Source organism: Chenopodium quinoa, unplaced genomic scaffold (genome assembly GCF_001683475.1).
Source record: "Chenopodium quinoa cultivar QQ74 unplaced genomic scaffold, ASM168347v1, whole genome shotgun sequence".
NCBI classification, from domain to species: Eukaryota; Viridiplantae; Streptophyta; class Magnoliopsida; order Caryophyllales; family Amaranthaceae; genus Chenopodium; species Chenopodium quinoa.
This window is the reverse complement of record NW_018743206.1, coordinates 382720-409190: the sequence shown is the minus strand read 5'-3', so window position 1 is coordinate 409190 and position 26471 is coordinate 382720. Positions and strand designations below refer to the sequence as shown.

Here is a 26471-nt window from a genome sequence, read left to right as displayed (position 1 = left end):
AGGCATAATTTATGCCCCCGTTGTCTATTCATAAGGCAACACATGTTATTCAAAGGCAACAATTTTGAAAGCTTAGGTAAAATGATACATAAGGCAACACTTTAACAAAGACAACAAATGAAAAATGTTGCCATATAAGAAGATAATTCAAAAATGTTGTCACTCCCAAGCATTTAGTAGTTGGTAGGGCTCGAACTTGTGACCTCAGAGTCACAAGGTGAGTTCCCCACCAACTCTACCAAACTTGCTCATATATATATGTATATGTATATGTATATGTATATGTATATGTATATGTATATGTTATCATTTTAATGTTTTGTTATAGTTATCTTTTCATGCAGCAATTATTATATTTGTTGTCTTAGACAAGAAAAAGGTAACACTTTAAGCGACTGTTGCCTTATATAGTCTAGAGCAACACTTTTTTTCTGTTACTTTAGTTCAAGGTAACAAATAAGTATTGTTGCGTTAGATTATTAAGAGTAACATTTATGTAAGTGTTGCAATCTTAAGTGTTGCTTATTCTCATTTTTTTTGTAGTGATTGTTCGTTTGTTGACAAAAATCCGAACACCCGAAATACTTTGTTGACGAAAATTCATAGAAAAAGAAAAAATGAAGTAGAAAAAGAGACCGAAAATGGAGGAAATAGTGGTGCGAGCGTCGGTTAATGGAGGTATAGAGACTTAAGAAGAAGAAAGGAAAGAGAAAGCTAAGAAATGACAAGAGAGATGGAGGAGCGTGAGAAAAGGAAAAAGGAAAGAGAAAGATAGGGAAAAAGGAGAGAGAAAGGAAATAGACGAGAATGAAATAAAGAGTAGAAGAACGGCGTGAGTGAAGAGAGGGTTAGGGTTTGGGTGAATGGGGGTATCCTTTTATACCCTATTTTTTTAAAAAAAAAATATTAACCCCTTTTGAGACCGCTTTTTTGGTATTTGCGACCGTTTGAAAAACGGTCGCAATTTTTGGATATTTGCGACCGTTTATAAAACGATCGCAATTTGTGAAATTTGCAACCGCTTTATAAAATGGTCGCAATTTGTGAAATTTGCCCGCTTTAAATGGTCGTAATAGATTATTTTTCTTTTACAATTATTTTTTTCACATGTTTTTTTTTTAAAAAAAATTGTTTAAATACTTTTGCGACCGTTTTTTTGGCCAAAAACGATCGCAATTTTGCGACCTTTTGAAAAACGGTCGTAAATTGCAACTGTTTTTATGGCGGTCGTAAATAAATGGTCGCAATTTGGGAGAATTTTAATAGTGCATTTTTGGTGATCGCTAATCGGGGTGATTTTCCTCAACCAAGGTGGTTCATTTTACTTTTATGAGTGAATCCGTCAAAGATCACTAAAATCCCACTTACAAAAATGACATTTATGTCAATAACCCAAATTAAAAACCCAATGGAATTGGTTATTTAAAACATGGCATATGTCAGAACTACGAAGGTTTTGATCCGTGAGTGAATTCAAAATCTCACTATGATTGGTACGTAGTGCAACTTTGGTGCTCAAACCTACTTTATATTAATTTTTTTTAAATGTGGTTTACATGTCTTAAAACTTGATTCTTAACAACGCAATAGTAAGAGTCCGTTCCTTAGAACGGAAGGGAAGACGAGTTCCAGACGTTCAATTCTCTTAACCTAAACCCCGAACCCTGTGCCTTATTTCTTTTAATGGAGTTAACAGTTGATTTTTTTTATTGACTGTTTTAAAATCTGTTCTTATTCAGATAAAAATAAGGTGGCGACTCTAATTATAAGTCTTATTAGACACTTAAGCGGAACCTTTTATAGACTAATATTTGTCCACTAAAAATCAGGTACCACAATTTCCTGATTAAAACTTATTTGTACTAATTATTCGATAGATTTTGAATTAACATTATTATTTGTTATAAAAAATTTGTAAAAATAGTGCATGACACGATTCTTAATCTAGTTAAAGATTACAAGTCAAATTTTTTTGGTGTTGTCACAATTTTGTATTACAGGGTCCACCGCGACGCGACAGCTTTGTCGTGGCGCGCTAGTTCTGTCGTTTGCGATGGTTCACGCGTTTTGTAAAATTTATACAGAATCCTTAATCTAATTAAATTAGATTAATTAAAGTCCGTACTTATCTTTGAAAATCAGATTTAGTCTCTTTGAAACACTTGTTTTAATTCAAATAGAATTCTTTATTTTCTAAAAACATAACTATTAATCCTAATTCCACTCGAATTCAAAATAACCTTCTAGAAAATTAAAATTAATCCTAATAACTTTAGGAATATTAATTAACGGACCCTCCACTAGATCATCGAGCCATATAAAACCATTTCAGGCCCAATTTAATAATTTGGCCATAACTTTCTCATTATTCACCGGAATTGGGCCTATATTATATCGTTGGAAAATTCTTTTCGATCCCAATCCAACTACACTATTATTGGACACTTATCATGGACCAAACTAAATTGTACTGGACATTTTCATAAATAGATCACATTTTCAAAAACAGAAAGATGTTTTTATATTAAAACAACCGCATCACAAGACTTTTCACACTTTCATTTCGTTCGATAATCAATGACGTGAAAGGTATTTATCACTGAGTTTGGTTCTTGGGGAGACACAATCAGGTGTCTACATTACCGTTATATATTTTTTTGGTAACGTAGTATAGAGCCAATAAAATTCACCAACAAGAAATCTCGCCCATTAGTACTACATGGCGCAAAACACCAAAATTCGCCCCCCCCCCCCCCAATTTTCCCTCCCATTTTTTTTTGCTTATGATGAGTTGGCAATTTATAAGTGGTGTTGTATACTTGGCCCGCATACAACCATTGTATGTGTAGCACTACTCACTTACCTATGGTATTGTTATGCCAAAGAAAAAGTCCAAAAGTTTTTATTTACTTAATATTTAATTTGTTTCAAACTTCCTTCTACCCCTAATTTCACGTGAGAAGTTAAGTCCCCCCCCCCTCTTTTTTTAATAAGATAAGTTGATTTTTTTTTTTACACGAGGGATATCCATTTGCATACCCTCGGTGCATAGTAAATCCTCCCCTGTTTGCAACAAATATCTAATCAACTAGGAGAAGTAGTTAGTGCTCTGAAGAAAACCAACTTGATGTGGAGACACTTTATGAAGAGATAATGAAAATGAAATATTTTGAAGAAGCGGTTCGTAATGCCGCATTTGACCACTTGGTTGAGCAGAGATGCTTGCTAAACCTTTTTTTGACAAAGAGCAGATTTCTCTAAAGAGTTTGGATCCAAAACTTTATAAATTCCCATAACGACTATTTCACCAAATGTCCCTAAGTTATTTTTGTAACACCACATACCCGCAACAATTTTCAAATTCACCATATCTCTCTAAATTTATTAAAAATGTTACAAAATGCCCAAATAACTAAAGGACGTTAATTTCGTTAGTCAATTAGGCTTAATTTGCCACGTGGTAGCCTATAATTGGCTACCATTTATATATAATTTAAATTTTAAAATAAATATTTATCTAATAATAATCAAAAAAATAAAAAATATATAAAAATAAAAAACCCACCCACCACCACAGCCGCCGTGGAAGCCACCTGAACCCTTGCACCAGTGCCTGAACCGCCGGAAACCTCACGCCTGTGCCGGCGACACACCGCGAACCCGACACCCCACTAGTCAGGTCCTCCTTTGCTTCCCCTTAAACACCCATTCCCCAATCTCAAAAACACCTTTCTTTCTCCCTCGTAAACCTATCCTCTCCCCACCGCTGGCGTCCACACTTTCATCCCCACGCCAGTGAACCCAAACCGCCCCTTTCCCTACCATCCACGTCGGCGGGGGAGGGAGCAGGGCTGCTGGGGGTCGTTGATTCCGGCACTGGAGCGAGGAAGGGTCGGGGTTGCGCTAAAGGAGAGAGAAAACTTAACATTTAGGGGTTTGAGGGAGGGTTAAGGATGTTAGGGAGAGTTCGCTGGTGGGAACGAGCATAGCACCAGTGGCAGGGCATTGGCCAGTTCCGGCGACGCTGGCAGGGGGCAAGTCGATTTCGGCAACGCTGGCTGGTGGGGTTAGGGATGGGGGATGGGTTTTTTTTTTTTTGAAATTTTAAAAAATAATTTTATCTTTTTAATAATTAATAAAATAGTTAAAAAAAAAATAACCAATTAGGTGCTGCCATGTGGCATAATAAGCCCTAATGACTAACGGAGTTGACCACCGTCAACCATTAAGGGTATTTGGTGACATTTTTGTAAAAATTCGTGGGTATATAGTGAATTTGAAAATTCTTGTGGATATATGGTGAATAAAAAAATAACTCAAGGACATTTGGTGAAAAATCAGTTCCCTTAATCGTTAAAATTAGAATGAGTATGTTTTTATTGTCTACAACCACATACTACAAGTGTCTACTACTATGAGTATGTAGAAAGTAAAGTATCATGTAATGTCTTGGTATTTGAGTTGTTGCTGCTACTTTTTACTAGTCTACAACATTTTATCTTACTTATATGGTTTAATTATGCTAGTTTTTACCCTTTAATTTCTAAATTGCATTTACAAAAACAAATTCAAAGTTAGGTTAGAAAAAGTTCAGGAATTATGATTATTAGTAGTAGTACGATATGAGAAAGAACTGATAAAATCTTCCTTAAAATTATAGGAAAGACAAAGAATAAAAAAAAAAAAAGATATTGATTTTCTATTGAACCAAATGACGGAAAATGCTTAAAAAGGAAAATCAGTTTACATGTAACCAAACAAGGGAAAATATGTAGCAAATTACATTTTCTAATGGAAAAGGTTTTTCATGGAAAATCATTTTCCATTGAAAACATTTTAGTATTTTACACCCAACCAAACAAAGCCTAAGTTTCTAACCCTTTTTCACGTTGTACTTGATTCTCTATTTATGGATTTACAAGCTCCTTTCAACTGAAGCTGTATTGGTCATTCTGTAAGCCAACCTTATTCGGCTGGTGACCCCCTTCTAATTCCTTATCGCACCCCCCTATATATTAGAAGTGGGTTTTGCATATTCCATCCTTGGCTGACTGTTTCAACTAGAGCACTAGCAACTTATCAAGTTCATCTTGTAGTGCAAAAACGCAACCTCTCCACTTCTTAATTCTCTTTGCTTCCGTTGTTAAATGTAGAAAACCAAACAAAAAATCAACAACAAAAATTAAAGAAAACACTACAATAAGCTAAAAATTTCAGTGATATAACAATGAAAAGTTGTTGTAGTGTAGGACTGAAATTGAATAAAGTTTGTAGCAGTTTGATCATTCAGAGATGCTCAAAGTTATGTAGAAATCTAGAGACATTACCATATTATGATGCAATTTCACACATAATCATTTCAACCTAAGGTGATTATACCAATTTAACTGCTTTGTCAAGCGTGTGACCCCCAATTTATCAAACTTTTTGGAAAAACGTTTTGGACAATGGGAAATACTGGCAATTAATTAAATAACTGCTACATACTATTGTTTCAAAAAAGGAAAAAAAAAATGCAATCTTAATAGCTTGAACGATCAAATAAATATAACTTATTGCGGATAAAGATGGTAAGATTAAACAAAAATAACACTGCACAAAGTGTGAATTTAAGAACATGCGCTGGGATTGTAAAGCACAATTTACTCTAATGTCCTTGATTGGAATTAAACCCCTTATAAATCACTAAAGATCTTCCTTAATTTTCTTTTCCTTTTACTAATTTAAGTGTGTGTGTAAGAAGGGGGGACTTTCAACAAGTGAGAGAAAGCGTGTAGAAAATGATGTAATTGTTATGAAAATATTGTGTGGATATTCATTATCCTCTATGTTTCTGGAATATTCTAGATTAATGGTTTATTGTTATCTAAGTAAACCCTACTTATTATATTCTATGTATATATACCATATTATATGGAATAACATAGATGGATTAATTCTATCTCAATTTCTCATATTTCTCCCTATTTTATAACATGTTATCAACATAATTCTCTAACCAATCAGAAAATTTACAAGATTAATCTTTGGAGATGTGATTAATTGCTACTGCTTGATAAAGTGAAGAAATAAGATAATCAATTGTCATCAGGTTTAGATATCAATCTTCACTGAGCACCATAGCCGACATATTAGCAGCTTTAACTTACAATTCCTCCACTAGAAAAGGTACCCTATAACCCTGTTCTATTTCTCCTAAATTATGAATTTTGAAGCTATAATAAATTAATAATAAATATGATTTGTCGTTCATTTGTTGATTATTTCGTTATATTGTAATTATTCTTGATATATAATCATTTATGCAAATTGGAATGTATATACTATATTTTACGACTATCGATGATTCATAAAAGTGTTTGATGCACTATATGATTCAATCTGCCTAATTTGTATTGACTACTTGAAATAGCTTAATACGTATTTTTTTTTCATATGTAAATTATATATTTGGTTGATTGAATTGATTAAATCTATAATTTTGGATCATGTGCTTACTATTGTGATTGATCAAATAAATAACGTAATTATTGACCTTATATATGTTTGTGTCATAACCTCATAGGATTTACTTTTGATCGATCATGGCTATTTCTTTATTTACTTCACAATTTCATAATCAGATTATATATTCATGATCTTATACCGCATATCATCATGTATGTTTTTGATATCCACTGTACTTGCATGTGATTCATGTGATTACTATATACTTTGTGTTATATATATGTAATTTTTTTCTTTTTTTAATTATTATTAGATTTATCTATATAGTTAGGCTGAACACATGCTACTGATTACTAGCTCTAATCCTTAGATATAGACACTTAGCATGTTTCGGTTATCTTTCGATTGTGTAGGCGCTTATGAGCTTATCATGTTCTGGTTGTTGATTGCATATCTTTTATCATTAACCCATAATTATCTCTTGTGATTGAAGTAAATAAATAAATAATATTATATTATACATCAATGTTTTACGCTAGTAGCCTTATTATATTACAAATTATATTTTTTAATTTACACTTCATTTGTTTGATGAAAGATTTGTACAGTTTTATCAATTACACATTAATGTTGGGTTTGGTTTATTAATAATGAATTAACAAAACTAGTCAGATTGGTTTATTTTTAGCCAAAGACTTTAACAATGGCTAAAGTTAGGCAAAGTATTAGTGTCGAGTATTATGTATAATTTTATTAATTTTCCTGTCGAGTATTACGTATAAATTTATTAATTAAGGTTTCATGTTTTGTTATGATAATTGGTTAGTGGACTTAATTGTGATCTCGTGAACAATAACCGCATATGAAGTTCTAGAGCAATTTTGGCCAACCTTAACATCACATATATATCAAACGGTCTTAGATACATTGCATTGGGTTATTTTGAGTATTGCAACATACAAGTATGTTAGTATATATATACGAAAAATCAAGATTGTTGTATATATCTCAGTGTAGGATCAATCCCTTATTTCTTGTGCCCATGCACTTGTTTGTTATGTACTCTGTATTTGCATTTGTAAACTAGGACCAATTTAGTCTGTGGCAATAATATATAACAAGTTGACAATGCATGACTCAGTATTGTATTCCAGTGACCATTATTAATTAATTAATGCATGCCTTCAATTTGGCCTTCTAATTTTGCTTATATGACTCGCATTAAACTAAAGCAAATAAATGAAAAGATATCAATCATTATGTTTAGTTGTGTATTACTAATCTTGTTATGTGTTTTAATTTTTGCAAGCCTTCCTTTTTGTACATGTAACTAACTATTCAATATTGAATATGTCGTAGTGACTTATGATAGAAAAGAGTATGCTAAATTCACTTATATCTATTTGATATATCTTTTGTTTTGTATTGTTAATATGTTTGGTTTTATCTTTGATGATCAATATTCAAGTGCTCATATAGTCCTTTTTAAAGGTTCTTCACATTAGTTCGATATTATATATGATATTAAACTATAGAGTTACATTACTAGACCTAAATGCATAAAGAAAGCTATCACACAAATATATATATCTTTTATCACACCCTAGTAATTGTAACAGGAGAAGGAAAAGAGCATGTACTGTGAGGCATATGAATGGCTTGTATACACTATCACAAAGTAATAAAATATAGGTTAAAATTATTGATTCAAACTATTCTCATTCAATTCCCTAAAGTGAATGTGAGATTGATTGATGGTAAAAATAATATTATCTAAGCATGGTATAGGTATTCCTGATGACATTGTGAGCAACTTACTTGAAAGTTTTGTTTTGCCTAAACTTTATATAGATTTCAATTTAAAATTTTTTTTGATATAATTGGGTATAAGGAACATGATTAAGTGTTTGTAAGATATAATTTACCTTTCTTGATACATGATTTTGACAAAAGAATTTATGGCTTACAAGGTGCAAAGTATTTTAAAAGGTTGTTGGACTATTTTCATATCCCCATATGCAAGGATTAGGGGGATTGGAGATATTATCCCTATTATATATTATTGTATGAAATCCTTGCACATGAATAATAAAAAATAATAATGGTCAGTTTTCGTACATATATTAACTTAAATATCAATGATTTATAAAGGTGGCCACATGATCGTCAAATATTTAGAATTCAATATCATCCTGAAGATGGATATAAATAAATATTACAGCTATAAATGCTCGGATTTAAACTGATGTATCACAAAGACAACATTAACTCATAGCACACCTGAAGTGTGGTATAGGTTCCAAAGATAATAATCTTCTAAAAGTAAAAGAGCAACTATTGACAATGAAAAAAAAAGGTAATACATTTTTATGGGTTTATTCTAAAGAGATTATTTCAAGTAATATTGATAAGTACCATGATTATATAAAATACTCTAGAAGAGCATAAAATGTCCAACAAGGTTAGTATGTATCAAGATTATAATTAATAAAAGCACTCCAGCAGAGTATGAGCTAATATTGGATCAAATATTAGGGTGATTGTCTTGTCAATTGTATAAGGAAACACATGTTGGTGTTATAATATCACATCATATTCATGGCCATGCATAAATTAAGTTTAATAAAGTGATCACTAGTATTGCAAAACTGACCCGACTTCAAATTTAGAGAAGTGATTGGATGTGATAATTAAATTAGGCCATCCGGGTTTAATAATTACCCGTTATGGAAACCTGAAGTTTCATTTGATAATGTGCTGACGCTCTCTCAATGTTAGACATATGAAATGAATTGAATGACAAGACATAACATTGAGATTGAGCTATATTTGGATTGTGATTCATAATAATTTATATTGATGAAATTTCAAGAGTTGATTTCTAATATAAAAGAATACTGGGTGATTAGAAGTTCACTAAAATAACTTATATATTATTGTCAACTATTAGGTGAACGGAAGCTCACTAAATACACTATTTAAGTCTTTAAAGATCCAGAAGATCACCACCTAGTAGAATTACAAGCAAATGAATTATGCTTGTATAACAATTCTTTTGATTGGGGCTATTATATGTCAGCACATAAGAAATTAGAAAAGAAGGGATAACGTACAACTGCACAACACATGTCTCCCCATTGACATTGTTTCCCATAAAATATTATGAAAAGGGTAATATTAAATACACATGCAATGTAAAGTTAATGAAGAAATGATTCTTCATTGAAGTTGTTCTCTAGAATAGATGGAACTTGTTTAATACAAATCTTCTGAGAAATAAATTTTGATTGTGATTTTCTTAATGAAGTGAATTTTATTAATGCAAATTTGTCTACTAAGTTGGTATATAATAAGACGCCCCTATAAATCAGATATTTTACCAACTTAGGGGGAGAAGAACGAATTAGCAAAAGTTGAAAAAATTAAATAAATAAAGAATATTTATGATCCCTATAATGTTAGTTTGAAAAGTTATATATATGCCAAATTTTGTATATATATTATTAAGATATGTTGCACATTTATGATTTGATTTGTATTCAGTTGTGACTTATGTTGCATAGCGTTGAAGATACATTTTGGTCATATTAATTATGTGTATACATTGAGATACAATCTTGCCAATTGTACTTGAATCACTACACCTGAAGTGTAGGTTGTATATGATCGGTCCCAAAATAAAGATATGTTTAATAGATATGATATTTGGAAAGATAGTGCAGTTAACACTAATAGTGTAATGGTATATAAATACCATAGTGAATGAAATACCCTAAAAGTGGTATAGATTTCTGAATTATTATAATAGATGGCCTATGATGTAAGAAAGTTATGATGGTACCAATAAGAAATGTATTCAGATATCATCGTAACATAGCATGCGAAATGTACGTTACAGGAATTTTAAAATACCGGTACACAATGAAACCGATAAATAATATGCATATGCATAATAGAGTGGACTAGTGAATAAGGGATCTGAAATATATGTCCATTTTGATGTCGACATAATGATAATAATCATAAGTTTATCATGGACCAGAAGACTAATGAAATATGGATTTTTAGATCCACACTGTACAATGTCTTGCATTATTTAGAGTCTTATGTTCATATACATGTGTGAGTCATAGGTTAATGGATTATTCATTGCGTACATTGAAAGTTGTTAAATACATTACTCATTGTATATTTTGTTTTATATATCTCATATTGTTGCATTAGTTCTATACAATAATTGTGGTATATGTGAATGTTTGTTCAAAATATATATAGTATGGCGTATTTGTAACTTTGAAGGAAATTACAAAGAAATATTTATTTTCCAAAGGGCTTATAGTTGTGATGAAATTATTGGAAACATCGATTTAATAACATGTTATGAATCATGTAAGAAGAGTTCATGAAGAACTTGTATACGACGTATTTAAATACCCAGCCCTACAAATTTTTGAATATTACAATTATCAAACTCTTGAAAATTTTTAGGTGACTATATCATTGACATCTCAACCTGAAGTTTGAGTATATAAGAGTTAGTGAGATTTACTATTTGTATTCACAGAAAAATTAACTTGTAGTTAATTACGAAATTTCTAAAGAAACGGGATACTTGTTGTGGGTAAAAATACCCCGTATACATGGACCAATCCCATAGTGACACGTGGCCCAGTCAGAGGGTGACACGTGTCGTCACGAGAAGATGCCATGTATTAAGGACATTTGTTCCCTTAATAATCAACATGCCAGAAAACCCTAGTAACGTCAGGACCCAAATCCCGAGAGATAACAATGAAAGCCGCAAAAGGCGCCCCCAGAGTAGCACGTGGCATTCACTGATTGCACAGTGTAGGGAATAATTTCAAGACTTTAAAATCCCACTAGCTTGAACCCCACTGTGATCATACACTAAAGTACGGTGGCATCCAAAAGGGAAGAAGATAGAGCAAAAGAGTCGCCAACAAGTTTTTAAGGAACTTGTAAACCGTTCACGAGGTGAAGGTTACACCCCTTAACGATCCAAGAGATCGTCAACTCCATAAGGTCATGAACCAAATAAGGGTCCGGGGATGAAGGTACAAATCCAACCTAAAAGAGATTGAACCTGCCCTAATAATAGGCCTCTACTTTATTTTGATCGTATTCATGTGCGCTTTTTAATTAACATACAATCAATAGGATTAACCCTAAACCTGTTTAATCTATGTTGGTTGAATTTAATGCACAAATAAACTATTATTGGCGATCACTTGAATTATAATCAAAGTTAACCTAACAAGATTATTAATTATCTTATTAAGCGTGATTACAAGTACCAAATTCCCTTTAACATGCAATAAAAGGTGATCAAGCAATAAAGAATAAAATAATATGCATATCAAGCAACATAATAAATATCAACATCATGAATAATAATATTAATCATAATCATAATCATCATAATCATGTTAAAGCATAATAAAAATAGCAAGATCCTAGGCATGATACTAACAAGATTAATAACAAACCCTAGCATGTCACTAAGCAATAAAAATCAAATCTTTAACCCTAACATGACACTAACACGAGTAAATATTAGGAAGAGAATAAAAGGCATCATAGCAATCATATTTAATATTAAAATTAACCTAGACATGATACTAGGAATATCATAATAACAATGTAAACATGATTTCTACATCATAATATCAATTAATCAATAAAGAACTTACTTTGATGTCTCGTACCTCTTTCTAATAACAAAATACACACGTTAGTAACTCCAAGGAAAATAATAATCAAAATAATTAAATTAAATAATTGAAATAGAGATTTGGGACCAAACCCTCAGAAATTAAACCTTTCACGTCTAGGGCGAAGGCAACTTCGAATATGGCTAGGTGTTTCTAGATCTTGCGAATGCATAATTTTGTGTTAAAAAAGCAAAGAAAGAATTGAAGAAAAGAAAGAATGAATGTTAATGAAAGTTGATGAAAAGAGATGAATGAAAAGGATTATTTGACTGTAGATGAATGCTAATTGATGAATAATTTGTGAATGAAGAGAGTTGATGATCGATGATGCTTGTTGATGAATGATGAAGATAGTTGGTGAATGAAAACGGAGTTTTTGACACGATATTTATAGAGAAAATCATCCAAAAAAGATAATTTAACAAAACAGAGTCTGAAGATCACAAAACATCATTGGCGACAGCCCTGGCTAGTTGGCGCCAGCACCAGTGGCTAGCACCAGGCGCCAGTGGCTAGCGTCTGGCGCCAAGCCTGGTTCCAGGCTCCAAGGCCTGGGGTTGGACGCCAAAGTGGTTTTCAACGCGTTTTCGAAAATCTGATAAATTTCCTGTACTGGAAGATAAAATAATATAATTCCATCGAAAATGCTATTTGATCTTAATTAAAACTCTGAAGAGTCCTAATTGAATTAGGAATGAAAAGAACCTTCTAGAATGTTCTAGAAGACTAAAACCATTCCTAATTACATTAGGAATGATAAATTATATTAGGCCCTCCCCTAGATCATTGGGCCGTACATAAAGCTCAAACTGGACCCAGTTTAGTAAATTGGCCATAATTTCCTCAATATTCATCGGAATTGGGCTTATAATATATCGTTGGAAAGGTCTTTTCAAGCCCTATCCAACTACACTACTATTGGACCCATATCATGGACCAACCAAACTGGATTGGCTGTTTTCTTAAAATAAAGTTTTCAAAATCAGGGAGAAGAGAAAAGAAATAAAACTTTCCGCAACACTAGACCTTTCCACACTTTCGTTTCATTCGATTATGATTCGACGTGAAAGGCACTCATCACCGGGTTTGGTTTTGGGGAGACACAAATGGGTGTCTACACACAGCCAATCACGTCATGCAAATCTAGGGTATAAACCCTAGAGAGGGGCACGAATCCCACCCCTATAAATACCCCAATCATTTATGATGGGAGGGGAGGAAGACATTTACAAACAACAGAGCATTAAATAGCTCCACCTTCTCTCTACTTTCTCTCTCTACCCTTTTCCGTTCTGATCACTGACTTAATCGTCGGAGGCGAATATTCCGTTGATCGGAATATTCGTTGTTTTGCAGGAGGGACCGTCTCGTTGCCAGGAGAGCGTGACCAGTATCCGAGGAAATCCAAAAAACACCCGAAACATTTGGCGCCGTCTGTGGGGATACTCGTACGCTATGGCTATAGATGGTCAGACACCTAATCTAGGCGAGGATGGACATGTAGAGGATTTAATCCCTACAATCCGTACTAGTGATCCTCTGATAGCCACATTTCAAGAAGCTGATGACCCTCCTGTTACCGCAGTCTCTCTTAAGGCCGCCCTTAATAAACTCAGAAAAGAGATTGAAAACATTGGAGCCTTTACCTCTAGGCAGCCGCCCAGGAGAGAGGAGCAGAGAGCTCTAAAGAAGACACACAGCAAAGCAGTCCATGCAACGGACGCTGGAAACACTCCCTTTCGAAGGCCGACTAGAAGGTCCCCGAGAGTACCGCGGACTAATTTCTCTGACTTGCTGGCGAAAACGCAGTCGGCTGGGGGGAGGGGTAGGCAGCCTCGAAGAGAGGAGCCTGAGCCGTCCAGACGATGGAAGGACGCAAGAGATTACCTTCGGCATAAGCAGCGGGAGCGCGCCGCCTACTCGGACACGGCCTCAACCCCAACTATGTCGGATCATTTTTCACATCATTCTCTTTCCCAACATACCAACACGGCCATCTCCAGTGGAAGTCAGGCAGTCCGCACCCCAACTCCTACTCCAGTCTTCCATGCTCCAACTCCTATTCCAGCCCAATCACTGCTATATCAACCTCCTCAGGGGTTCAATGGCTTGATGCAGCCAAACCCCCAGGCATACGGATAATTTGGGCCATACGGGCAGGTGTACGGACAGGCTCCCTACCTGGCTGGACCGTCCGTGCAACCGCAACCCATCGATTGGCAGATGCGTCTACTTACTCTGGGAGATAAGCCGCCCCCTTTTTCGCAAGATATCTTAAATGCCTCTCAGCCACCAAAGGTGAAGAGTGTACTTGTGGGAGCCTATGATGGCACGGGCAACCCAGAAGAGCACATCACCTCGTACAGGAACCTGATGTACTTGTAAAGCGTAGATGACGCTACTTGGTGCAAATGTTTCCCGACCACTCTGAAAGGTGTGGCGCAGGATTGGTTCAACAGTTTGTCGGCCGGATGTATCAATTGTTTTACTACTCTTAGTTTGCTGTTCGTGGGAAATTTTTCATACAACATACCGGCTCGAAAGACTAGTCTTAACTTGGCGACAATCGTCCAAGGAAAAAATGAGGGCTTACGCTCGTACGTCCAGCGATTTATCCAAGAAAAAGCCCAAATTCATAATCTGCCGGACGAAATGGCTTACTCTGAATTTCTCCGGAGATTAAGGCACAATGGTTTTAAATTTGACTTGGTAAGGAAAAAAGATTCGGACATACGCAGGTGTTCTGCGGGAAGCCAAAGCTTATATTGAGGCGACAAACTTTTGTTCGCTCACAAAAACAGAAGCGCCGGCCAAGGGGGCTGAGAAAAAATCTCCTCAGCAAGACTCGGCCGGCTAAAAGAAAGAAGGAAAAAAGAGAAAGGAAGTCTGGGTGGCTGACGCCCAGTCACAGAAGTCCAAGAAGGTCAAGGCGTACGAGCCTCAGTTTGAATTCAACAAGTATTGCTATTCTATCCTGATGGAAATCAAGGATAAGTTTGAATTTGAGAAGCCACAGCCGCTGAGAGGCCCGGCTCAGTATAGGAATAAGAACAAGTATTTTCATTACCACAAGGATGTGGGACATGACACGAACGATTGCATCAATTTGAAGAGACTGCTGGACAAGCTAGCCGAGAAGGACATGCTAAATTCGTATGTGATGAAGTCCAAATTCACTTACACACGGACAAACAACACGTCCGATCAAAGACAGAAGAATGATAAGAACAAAGATAAGGAAGATGAAGACAACAACACTGATTCAGGTTTTGTGGTTGTGATATCAGGAGGATTTGCTTCAGGCGGTCCCACTATGAGGGGGATCAAGCAGGACGCCCGCAACTTGGGTAAAGTAATGCAAATGGATTCAGTCAAGGCTGAACCTTTCCCCGAAGTAGTCATCAGTGAAGCTGATCGGGGGTATGTCAAAGCCTTGCACAATGATCCCATGGTATTCATTATGAAGATAGCCAACTTGAAGGTCGGACGAATATTAATTGACACGGGTAGCTCGGCTGATATCATCAGCCTGGCCGCCTTGAAAAATCTAAGCTTCCCAGAGGATGCTCTCCAAGACATCACTCACCCGTTGGTTGGATTTGGGGGGAATGTCATCCACCTAGTGGGACGGATAGACTTACCTGTCCGATTCGGGCAAAAAGGGGAAGGAAGAGATATGGTTGTTCGCTTCTTGGTTGTGAAAGAACTGACTAGATATAATGTCATACTCGGACGTCCTACACTAAATGCAGCAAAAGCAGTCATTGTGCCTCACCTAATGCTGCTAAAGTTTGAGAGGACGGACGGGAAAATAGGCACGATCCAAGGAAGTCAAAAGATGGCAAAAGAATGTAATCAGTTGGCAGTTAAGCCTACAACGCGCGGACCAAAATCGTCCGAGCCAAAAGAAGAAGGAACCTCACTCCCAACACAGCAGGTCGGCCAGAAGCGTAAGGCGGCCAAGATAGAGCAAGCATAGCAGATAATGACTGTCGATCGGCCAGAAGAGTTACGACCACAGCCGGCCGGCAGTCACTAGGATATAGTGCTCGACCCCGATCAACCAAGTCGCACGGTTAGTGTAGGCACTATAGCTGTGGGTGTGCTTGGGGATGAGTTAATTCAAATATTGAGAGAGTTCAAAGATGTATTTGCATTTGATGTTGGCGAGATGCCAGGTATAAGCCCTAACCTGGCCGTGCATAAATTGGCTGTAAGCCCGACCGTTAAACCTGTCCGCGAGAAGAAAAGGAATCATGGAGAAGAGAGGAATTAGGCGGCCGCAGCAGAAGTCAAGAATCTGCTGGACGCCGGTTTCATTCGAAAATGTTATTACCCGGAATGGGTGGCCAATGTGGTCCTTGTGAAGAAGCCGAATGGAACTTGGAGAATGTGTGTGGATTACACCGATCTAAACAAGGCATGCCCCAAGGATAGCTTTCCCCTGCCCAAAATCGACCGCCTGGTTGATTCGACGGTCGGGCATGCCCTAATGAGTTTTATGGGCGCATACTCCGGATTCCATCAAATTCCATTATGGGAAGAAGACCAGGAGAAAACAGCGTTCGTGACTGAGCAGGGGTTGTATTGTTACAAAGTTATGCCATTCGGCCTTAAGAATGCCCTAGCTACCTTTCAACGACTTGTTAATACAGTCTTCAGAGATCAGCTCGGCCGGAATATGGAGGCGTACATTGATGACATGATTGTCAAGTCAAAAGAGTCGGCCGACCATTTGAAGGATCTACGAGAAACTTTCACCGAACTCAGGCGGCATAAGATGATGCTAAATCCAAAGAATTTTGTCTTTGGTGTTGAGTCCGGTAAATTTCTCGGATTTTTAATTGATCAACGTGGAATTGAGGCCAACCCTAAAAAAATCCAAGCTGTCATGGACATGAAGTCACCAAGGACAATTAAAGAAGTCCAAAGATTGACCGGCTATTTAGCAGCACTTGGTAGATTTCTGTCAAGATCAGGGGACAAGTGCCGTTATTTCTTTCAAACCATAAAAAAGAAAGCCATGTTTGAGTTGACAGAGGAGGCCGAGGAAGCATTCGTACAGCTAAAAGGCCATCTACATACATTTCCTCGGCTTGTCAGTCCAATTAAGAGCGAGAAGCTATTTATCTATCTTGCCATCTCAGAACACTCCTTAAGTGTCGTCTTACTTGCTGAACGGGACGACCGCCAGATCCCTGTCTACTTTATCAGCCACGTACTTCATAACGCCGAGTTAAGGTATCCCCCTATTGAAAAATTTGGCTTGGCATTATACATGGCATCAAAAAAGCTGCGGCCATACTTCTTGGCACATTCAATTGTGGTCTACACAAAACCAACCTCTGAAGAAGCCATTTACAACTTTAGAGGCAAGCGGCCGTATGCTTAAATGGGCCTTGGAAATGAGAGGCTTTGACATTGCATTTGAGCCAAGAAAAGCGATTAAGGGGCAAGCCTTTGCTGATTTTTTAGCTGAAATGACTCGGTCGGATCTTCAGACGGCCGGCGATCAGATCTGGAAAGTGTTCGTGGATGGTAGCGCGACAACTACTGGCTGTGGTGCAGGTGTTATATGTCAGTCTCATGAGGGAGACAAGTTCATGCTCTGAGATTCCAGTTTCAAGCCTCTAAGAATGAGGCCGAGTACGAAGCCCTCTTGGTCGGCCTTAGAATGTGTAAGGCGGCAGGAGCGATAAAAATTAATGTATGCTCGGACTCCGTACTTGTAGTCGGCCAGGTGAATGGAGACTTCGAGGCGAGGGAGCCGGCCATGATAAAGTACTTGAAGATTGTAAAAGAGGAGGCTAAGAGCCTAGATCATTTTACTCCACAGCAGGTCCCTCGTTCGTCCAATCATCAGGCGGACGCCCTCTCTAAGTTAGCATCCTCAGCATCATGTGATACTAACAGGTCAGTGTTTTGGGAAGTGAAAGAAAAGAGGAGTATTGACGCTGAAACAATACACGCCATTGATAGAAGCTCCACTTGGATGGACGGGATCATATCTTACCTAAAGGATGGATTACTCCCGGCTGATCCTAAAGAGAGATAGCTGATGAAAAAGAGAGCGGCCTGGTTTGAAATTAATCAAGGAGAGTTGTTCAAAAAGGCATTTGTAAAGCCGTACCTGAAATGCATCACTCTTGAGAGAGGGCATGATGTCTTGGATGATCTTCAGTAGGGGCAGTGTGGTTCTCACATTGGAGGACGAGCTTTGGCTGAAAAGGCTGCCCGCCTGGGTTACTACTGGCCGAGCTTAAAGTCGGACGCAATGGAAATGGTAAAGAAGTGTGACAAGTGCCAGAGGTTCACAACATTAATTCACTGACCCGCCAATAGTCTTTCGGCCATCAGCAGTCCACTCCCTATTGCCAAATGGGAGATGGACATTTTAGGACCATACACACCAGCGTCCGGCCAAAGGCGGTATGTGTTTGTAGCAGTAGACTACTTCACAAAATGGGTAGAGGCCGAGGCCGTCCGGGGCATCAAATGGACGGATGTTTCCGCCTTCATATGGAAGAGTATTATTACCTGCTTTGGCATCCCTCAGTCTATGGTGTTTGACAATGGACCTCAGTTCGAAACGCCTCAACTAAAAGAATGGTTGGAAGACCAAGGCATAGCTCACTACTTTGCCTCAGTCGGCCGCCCACAGTCAAATGGTCAGGTAGAGGCATACAACAAATTGATCTCCAATGGAATTAAGCGCAAGCTTGAAAGAGCAGGCGGCTTATGGGCTGATGAGTTAGTCAATGTGCTGTGGTCCATACGAACCACGACCAAGAGTTCCACAGGGGAAACTCCCTTCTTCTTAGTCTATGGTGCCGAGGCGGTCCTTCCAATTGAAATGTATGAGCCCACCCTTAGGGTAATGCTATATGATGAAGCGGCCAATTGGGAAGCCATGAAGACCGCCCTAGACTTCCTTCCTGAAGTCAGGGGCAACGCGGCACTTAGACACGAAATCTATCGTCTACGGATGACATGGGCGTACAATCGCCGAGTGTCTAAGCGGCCGATGAAGTTGGGAGATCTGGTCCTAAGAAAGATGGAGGCTGTGGGACGAGCAAATGAGGATGGGAAGATGACCCCAAATTGGGAAGGGCCGTATCGAGTCAGGGAAGAGGTCCGAGATGGGACTTACCGTCTCGAAGCCATGAACGGCCGACCCATTCCGCGTACTTAGCCAAAAGCTGTGTATACAGCTAGGTCTGTTGACCGAGCAATGTAAGCCGTACGACCACAACAATGTAATTTTGACAAATTAATGAAAAGTCAAACATTGTTATAATTATTTTTCCATTTAATTTATGCTTATTTGCACAGTCATAATTTATACGACCGCGTGAAATTTGCAAGTAGGTTGCTTGCAACATAGCAACTCGGTCGCAGAACAAAAGTAAATTAAATAAAATAAGAATGGGCAACTTGATCCCAAGTCATATGAATGTCCGCCCTTAATTAAGGCGGACGGAAAAGGTAAGGTACCCTGTGAAACCCATAAATGGGGCAAGGGCATACCTAGGCATTCCAGCCCAGCCGAACATGAAAATTTTAAGTTGAGATCATACTTGAAATTTTCTGAGTGCGTCCGAGCGATAGTTTCAACGGACAAACTCACATAAAGCCAATTGAACGGCCAATTAATGTGTTGATTCGGCGTACCACCTAGTCCAAGGGCAATCACTATTATGATTTGATTAACTTGGTAGTAGTCATACCGCCTAAGGTATAAATTCTACCAAGTCAATCAAACCACCTAAAATATGGACTAGGCGAACGCCGAATAAAGGGGCATACCCCACAATTGTACGAAGATACAAAAATACGCGTACATAAAATCGCTCAAATGTGAAAAAGTATGCGTACGAAAATGCAAAAAATTAAGTGCAAAATTTGCAAAGTATGAAGCAAAACCTGAAAGCTGAATTAATAAAAAGACCGCTCAAAAGGCGGTAAAATATCTTACATAAAAACCGCTCGAAAAGGCGGTTGAAAAAGTCAAGAAAAATATACATAAATAGAGCTTAAAGACAGAAAAAGCTGAAAGTAAGGGGGCGGTCGGGGTTGAATCTGAATCATGGACTGGGACGGGATCCTGAGAAGCTGAAGGAGAAGCGTCCTCAGCTGGCACCTCTTTGCTCTCTGCTTCACCATCATGGCCGGCCACTACTTCATTTTCCTCATCCTCTGAGGTTGTTGGTGTAGCGTCCAGCTCTAGAGAAGGCTGCCCATCCTTCTTAGCTTCTTCCCTGAGGCAGACGAAGTTGAGGCGCTTAGTGAAGCGCTCTTGAAAATAGGCAGCCTCCCCATCGTCCACCATGAGCTCAAACGCCTCGAAGAAGTGACTCTTCAGCCTATCCTCAACGTTTTTTTCAATACGGACGACCTCGTCTGCGCTAGGGGCCCGAGGCGTCTTCAGCTGGAGAGTCAAGTCCTCAACAGAACTCTTCAAGGTCTCCACCTCGGCCCTAAGTGCGTCCGCCTCGTCCAGGGATTCTTTCAAATGCTTCTGGGCCAAGGACACCTCACTTCTGAGCTTCTCTGAAGCCTCAAATCCCTCCTTCCAGCGTTGGCCGTCCAAGAGGGCCTGATCCCTCTCCTGCCTCATAGTGTCCCTGACTAAGGCCTCTTGTTCGAGGGACTTACCCAGTTTCACCAGATCCTCCGCCTGCCGCGTTGCCTTGTCGGACAACGCATTGATCTGGGTATCAAAATATCGGCGCTGGACGGCCACTTCCCCAGTAACGGCATCTTGGGCCTTCTGGACGTTTTCCCAGGCGCGCTTCAGCTTTTCGTTTTCTTTTTCCTTCCATTCAAGGAAGGCGGTTAGCCGCAAGAAAAGCTGCGCACAAGAAAAACAGGGTAAATGTGTTAGCAAAGTAAGAGTGAAAAATTGACTAAGTGCATTTGAGGGGAAAAGTTACCTCAGCGCTGCAATTGATCATGGGGCCGAGGAAGCCCTCATGTATCCCCCGCAGCTTATCTCGCTGCTCAGCAGGGACGGCCCGGGCCATGGCTTCTCGCATAGCTTTTCTGTCCGCCCCAGTAAGGGACTGGCCGGGCGTCTTCATGTGTAGCTCCTCTGCAACGTCTGTAGGCGGATGCAAGGAGTTTAATTTAAGCTAAAAAAAAACCGAAGTATAAAATCCAAAATCACTCGGACTGACCGTTAGAGAAGCTTGGAGGGGTAGGAAGGTTAAAAGTGAATGGCGGGGGCGGCGCAGGCTCGTCACCCTCTTCCCCCGTCCGGCCAGGCTGATCGCCGGCCGACTGAATGGCATCAAGCCAATCAGATTCATTGACTCTTTGGACGGGCGGAGTCACTTCAGGCCCGGTCGGTTTTGCCGGGGTCGACTTACCCCCATCACCCGATTTCTCGGACCTAACATGACCCGGCATGGCGGCCGAATCCATGGACTTGGAGGCCCCGCCATCACTCAGCCGGGGTTGTTCTCCTTTGGACTGCTTAGAGGCAGTCCGCGACGTCGTCTTGGCCGCAGAAGTGGAAGTGGTCTTGGACGCGACCGTCTTCCTTTGTTTGGACGCCTTGCCGTCCTGGTCCGTCTTGGACGCAGGGAACGACTGATTCCGTTTGGACCGAGGGGTTGGAGTGGCCAGCTGTAGAGGCAAAAGTTAGTAAAAAGAAAGCAAGATAATATAATTGATAGGCCGTGCCAAGTTAGGAAGAAGATCTCTTCCGTAATATATACACGGACGAGGGGAAGAAGTCCAGATGGGTTTACTTACTCCTTTAGTTTGCTCGTACATCTTCTGGCGAGCCTTGTATCGAGCCAAGTCAATCTCGGCCATGTTGACCTCCCCTTTCTGCTCTTAGTCAAGCATCTTGTATGCCTCAGCTGAAAGAGAAAAGGAAAAAGTGTTAGAAAATTCTTCAAGATCAAATAATCTGCGTATGTGTAAGAATATGTGTCCATGCGTCCACCTTGGGGCGGGTTCTTGTACAGTCCATAGGCGGACATAAATGTGGGATCCCGCAACCAGCTAGATAAAGGGACCCAATTACTTGGAGTGCGCTCAGTTTTGCCGCCCCTTCTCACCCGCTTGACTTTGAAATATTCAAGCTGGTACTCCTGGCTGGGGTGGACGGGTGGCTTATCAGGCTTGAGGTCCCCGCGTCCAAGTTGAATTGGCCCAGATAGAACCGATTCATCCGCAAGTTAAATTCAACGTCCTTGGTTTTGATGCGGTAGAATCAGTGCTTCCAGTCACGCCACTTAGAGACGCGGTCCACCACCATCATGTAGTCTCTAGTGGTGCTTAAGATGAACCAGCCGTCCGTGTCTGCGTCCAGCTTAGTCAGTGAGTGCATCTCACAGAAAACAGCAAAGTCTGGCTTGAAGCCTTTGCAGATGCACGTCACCAAGTACCCAAAAATGTTCAACCAGCTGTTTGGCATCAGTTGGAAGAGGGCTATGTCATACTCGTCCAAGATTGTGCGGACGAAAAGATGGAGGGGGAAGCGCAGTCCAATGTCTAAGGCCGCCCTGTAGACGCTAAAGGATCTTTGGCGCGACCTCGCTTTTTCCCAAGCGGCCACGGCGCGGGACTTCCGTGGGGGTTATCTCGAATCCCTCCCCAAGGTGGAGGAATGCCTTGTAATCCTCAAATCTGTAGTTTAGGTAGCCCAAGGCTGTGCTACCCACCGTGCAGGCGTACGGATCCTTGAAGTTGTCAATATTGGCAACATCCTCCTCGACCGCCTATTCGCCCTCTGCGGCCGCCGCTCCACCCTCAGCCGCATTCTCAACTTCATCCTCCTCTCGCTGAGGAGCGCTCCCAAACTCGGAAGACAGCACTCTGTCCAGGTCGGCTGCCTCTGCTGAGCTGCGGCTCCTAGAACTATGACCGCCTCGGGGAGAGATAATGTCTTCAAGTGGCCGTTTTCCCTTATCTTTGGCACCGGCCGCCTGACTCCCATCAGGAGGAGCTCTGTGAGGGGGCAGGTCGGACGGTTCATTAATTGAAACCCCCGTTCTTGGTCTGTCCGACCTGCCATATCGGAGATAGAGTTCTGAGGGAGTGGGGACGGACGCATCAGCGTCCGCCCGAGAAGAAGAAGGAGGCCCTTCACAGAGTAGCAACTCGGCCCCATCCATGACCGAGCTAGCATATTGGGGGAACCTCAACCCCGGGGTTCGCCCGGACGCTCCCCCCGTAGTAAAAGCGCCTTGGGTTCTTTGACGCTCCTCGAACGAGGAAGTTACTTCCACGGCCGAGCAGTGCCCGTGGAAGCGGTCGTAGGAGTGGTAGAAGGGGTCTCTAAGTTGGCATTATTTGGGTCATACGGAGGCCTAGGGTTTACCAAACTTCCGCCTGGATTTCTGGCCGCATGACGATCGTACGTTTGCATCGTCCGTGCCATGTTCGACTGCAGGGACAGAGAAGAATGGGTGGATGTGAGTTGGTACGCACTAGAAATGGACCCACTCCATGAAGGAGACAACTCGTCTCCGTCCACTCTAGACTCCTCAGTCCCAGGCGAACGGCCGGCCTCATGAGGAGAAACGGACGAAGCCGAGTGTTGAGCCAACTTTTAAATAAACAAAGAAATAAAAATGCAAGGAAAAGAAAAACAGGCGACCTACCTCTGTACGTGTTGAAAACTTGTAAACCTTGAAGATTGATCGGAAAATTCAACAAATGTCCCCGGAAAACTCAACCACACGGCGGAGCTCTTGAAGATTCAAAGGAAAACACACTTTCTCTCTCTAGAAGCTCTGACTTCTCTAGAAAATGTAAAGTTCCAAAGTGCCAAAATGAAGTCAAACCCCTTGTATATATAGGGAAAATTTATGGGGGTAAGATAGTAAATTCATCTTTCCCGCCTAACTCAGCTGAACGGTTACAATTTGAAAATGTGACCTAGAATTTGGAGGGACAAGGAGCAACTCCGTTAAATTAGGCGGAAAATAAGGTGACCTAATAAACGGCGCGTCCAAAGGGAAGTTGGCAGAACTAAAGCTCTTTCCGCAATGGAAAGACGGTCGCATCTCTCCAAAGCAAGACGGCCTATCTTCGACCAGGGAAGTTGGCAGAGCTAAAGCTCTCTTCGCAATGGCGAGACGGCCGCCTCTCCCAACAGCAAGACGGCCTACCTTCGTCCGCGCCATTTGTATAGACAGGCGTTCGCTCTAAAATTTTCAGGCGGACGGAAAACTGACAAAAACATAATACACTTGTACGCACCAAGGCTATCTGAGGTCAGAGGAGTCGGCCTGTATGCGTACGAGCCACCCCCTCTGAGGGGAAAATGTTGTGGGTAAAAATACCCCGTATACATGGACCAATCCCATAGTGACACGTGGCCCAGTTATAGGGTGACACGTGTCACCACGGGAAGATGCCACGTAATTCAGAGCCCTTAAGGCCGCAGGCCAGTCTCGTCGCGACACGTGGCCTAGTAAGAGGGTGACACGTGTCGTCACGAGAAGATGCCATGTGTTAAGGGCATTTGTTCCCTTAATAATCAACATGCCAGAAAACCCTAGCAACGTCAGGGCCCAAATCCCGAGAGATAACAATGAAAGCCGCAAAACGGCGCCCCCAGAGTAGCACGTGGCATTCACTGATTGCACAACCAATCACGTCACGCAAATCTAGGGTATAAACCCTAGAGAGGGGCACGAGTCCCACCCCTATAAATACCTCAATCATTTATGATGGGAGGGGAGGAAGACATTTACAAACAACAGAGCATTAAATAGCTCCACCTTCTCTCTACTTTCTCTCTCTAGCCTTTTCCGTTATGATCACTGACTTGATCATCGGAGGCGAATATCCCGTTGATCGGAATATTCGTTGTTTTGCAGGTGGGACCGTCTCGTTGCCAGGAGAGCGTGACCAGTATCCGAGGAAATCCAAAAAACACCCGAAACAATACTTATGCGTGAGACAGTTTCCTTATGGTCCAGAAGAACCATGATCAACGTATATAATTACATCTGTTATATTATAATTCATATGAGATTGAAGAATGACATTAATAATGTCAAGTTTTGTCATCAAATGATTATTAATGAATGTTTGATCAAATAATGATCATCATATTATTAACAACATCCAGAAGAAGTCATAATCACATAAGTTTAATTTTTAAATCAACTATTAAACAGAGATTTGAAATAATGATATTAGAGATAAACACATGTATGGTAAAATGAAGACACTTCACATGTTCACGTGAAGACTTGAAGAATTGAAGATGCAACTTCAGCTTAGGAGAATCGAAGATCAATGTATGATATTTTAGTTACTACATATGAGAAGATATCCAAACATATTGGATTCTTTGTTGCGGCACTAGAAGATCTCAAGTTATGTATTCACTAGGGGGAGAGAATATGCATTGCACTCTTTTTCCCTTGACCATGGTTTTGTCCCACATTGGGTTTTCCTGGTAAGGTTTTTAATGAGGCAGCATCTCGAGCGTATTGCAAAGAATGATGTACTCTTTTTCCTCAATTAGGTTTTTATCCCACAGGGTTTTTCATAATAAGGTTTTAATGAGGCACAATCTTCGATAATGGACATCCAAGGGGGAGTGTTATGAAAATATTGTGTAGATATCCATTATCCTCTTTGTATGTTTCTGGAATATTCTAGATAAAGGGTTTATTATTATCTAAGCAAACCCTACTTATTATATTCTATGTATATATACCCCTATTATATGGAATAACATAGATAGATTAATTCTCTCTCAATTTCTCATAATTCTCCCTATTTTATAACAGTAATCTAACCTTTTTTTTTTCTTTTTCTTTTTTGGTGTTCAACTTGGTGCACTAATTTGGATTCAGTTTTAGTTGGTTAGATTCTAGTCCCTTTCAAATTGTTGTTTCCTTTCGTAAATGAAATAAATAATCAGAAGTGACCACAATTTCTAAAACAAAATACTACGTATAAGGATATTAATTTTATGAATTTCAAGGGATAAATGCCAAAAATAAGAATAGCTAGACAATTTCACTGCGTTTGAAAATAATAAAAATCACCACCGTAAAGAGGATTGAATCCTCAATCTCTTATAAGAAAGATAAGAATTCCCCATCTAAGCCAATTATCAAGTATCTTATTAATATGTGAAAAAATTATATAAGTACAAAGCACAATGTTTGATTTAAAAAAAATTTCTAAAAAAATAACTCAATTTTAATTTAACGATGACTATTGTAATTTTAAAAAGCTTTATTCGGGCCCGATCTACCCACTAGGCCACTAGTTGTACATCATAGTACAGTTTATATACCAACATTCACAAAC

General features: G+C 39.5%; 2 protein-coding genes across 2 annotated transcripts; both read left to right on the top strand.

Annotated features, from left to right (window-relative positions):
• Nucleotides 1–15156: 15156 nt before the first annotated feature.
• On the top strand, nt 15157–16158 carry LOC110734074. Its single transcript, XM_021914136.1, has one exon. The coding sequence runs from the start codon at nt 15157–15159 to the stop codon at nt 16156–16158; it is 1002 nt and encodes a 333-aa protein (XP_021769828.1).
• Nucleotides 16159–18564: 2406 nt separating this feature from the next.
• Nucleotides 18565–19371, top strand: LOC110734073 (uncharacterized protein K02A2.6-like). Its single transcript, XM_021914135.1, has one exon. The coding sequence runs from the start codon at nt 18565–18567 to the stop codon at nt 19369–19371; it is 807 nt and encodes a 268-aa protein (XP_021769827.1).
• The last annotated feature ends 7100 nt before the right edge of the window (nt 19372–26471 follow it).

Bases quoted from the DNA above. Each gene is read 5' to 3' on its own strand.
- LOC110734074 (XM_021914136.1), top strand. From the start codon at position 15,157: ATGGAAATCAAGGATAAGTTTGAATTTGAGAAGCCACAGCCGCTGAGA.
- LOC110734073 (XM_021914135.1), top strand. From the start codon at position 18,565: ATGGACATTTTAGGACCATACACACCAGCGTCCGGCCAAAGGCGGTAT.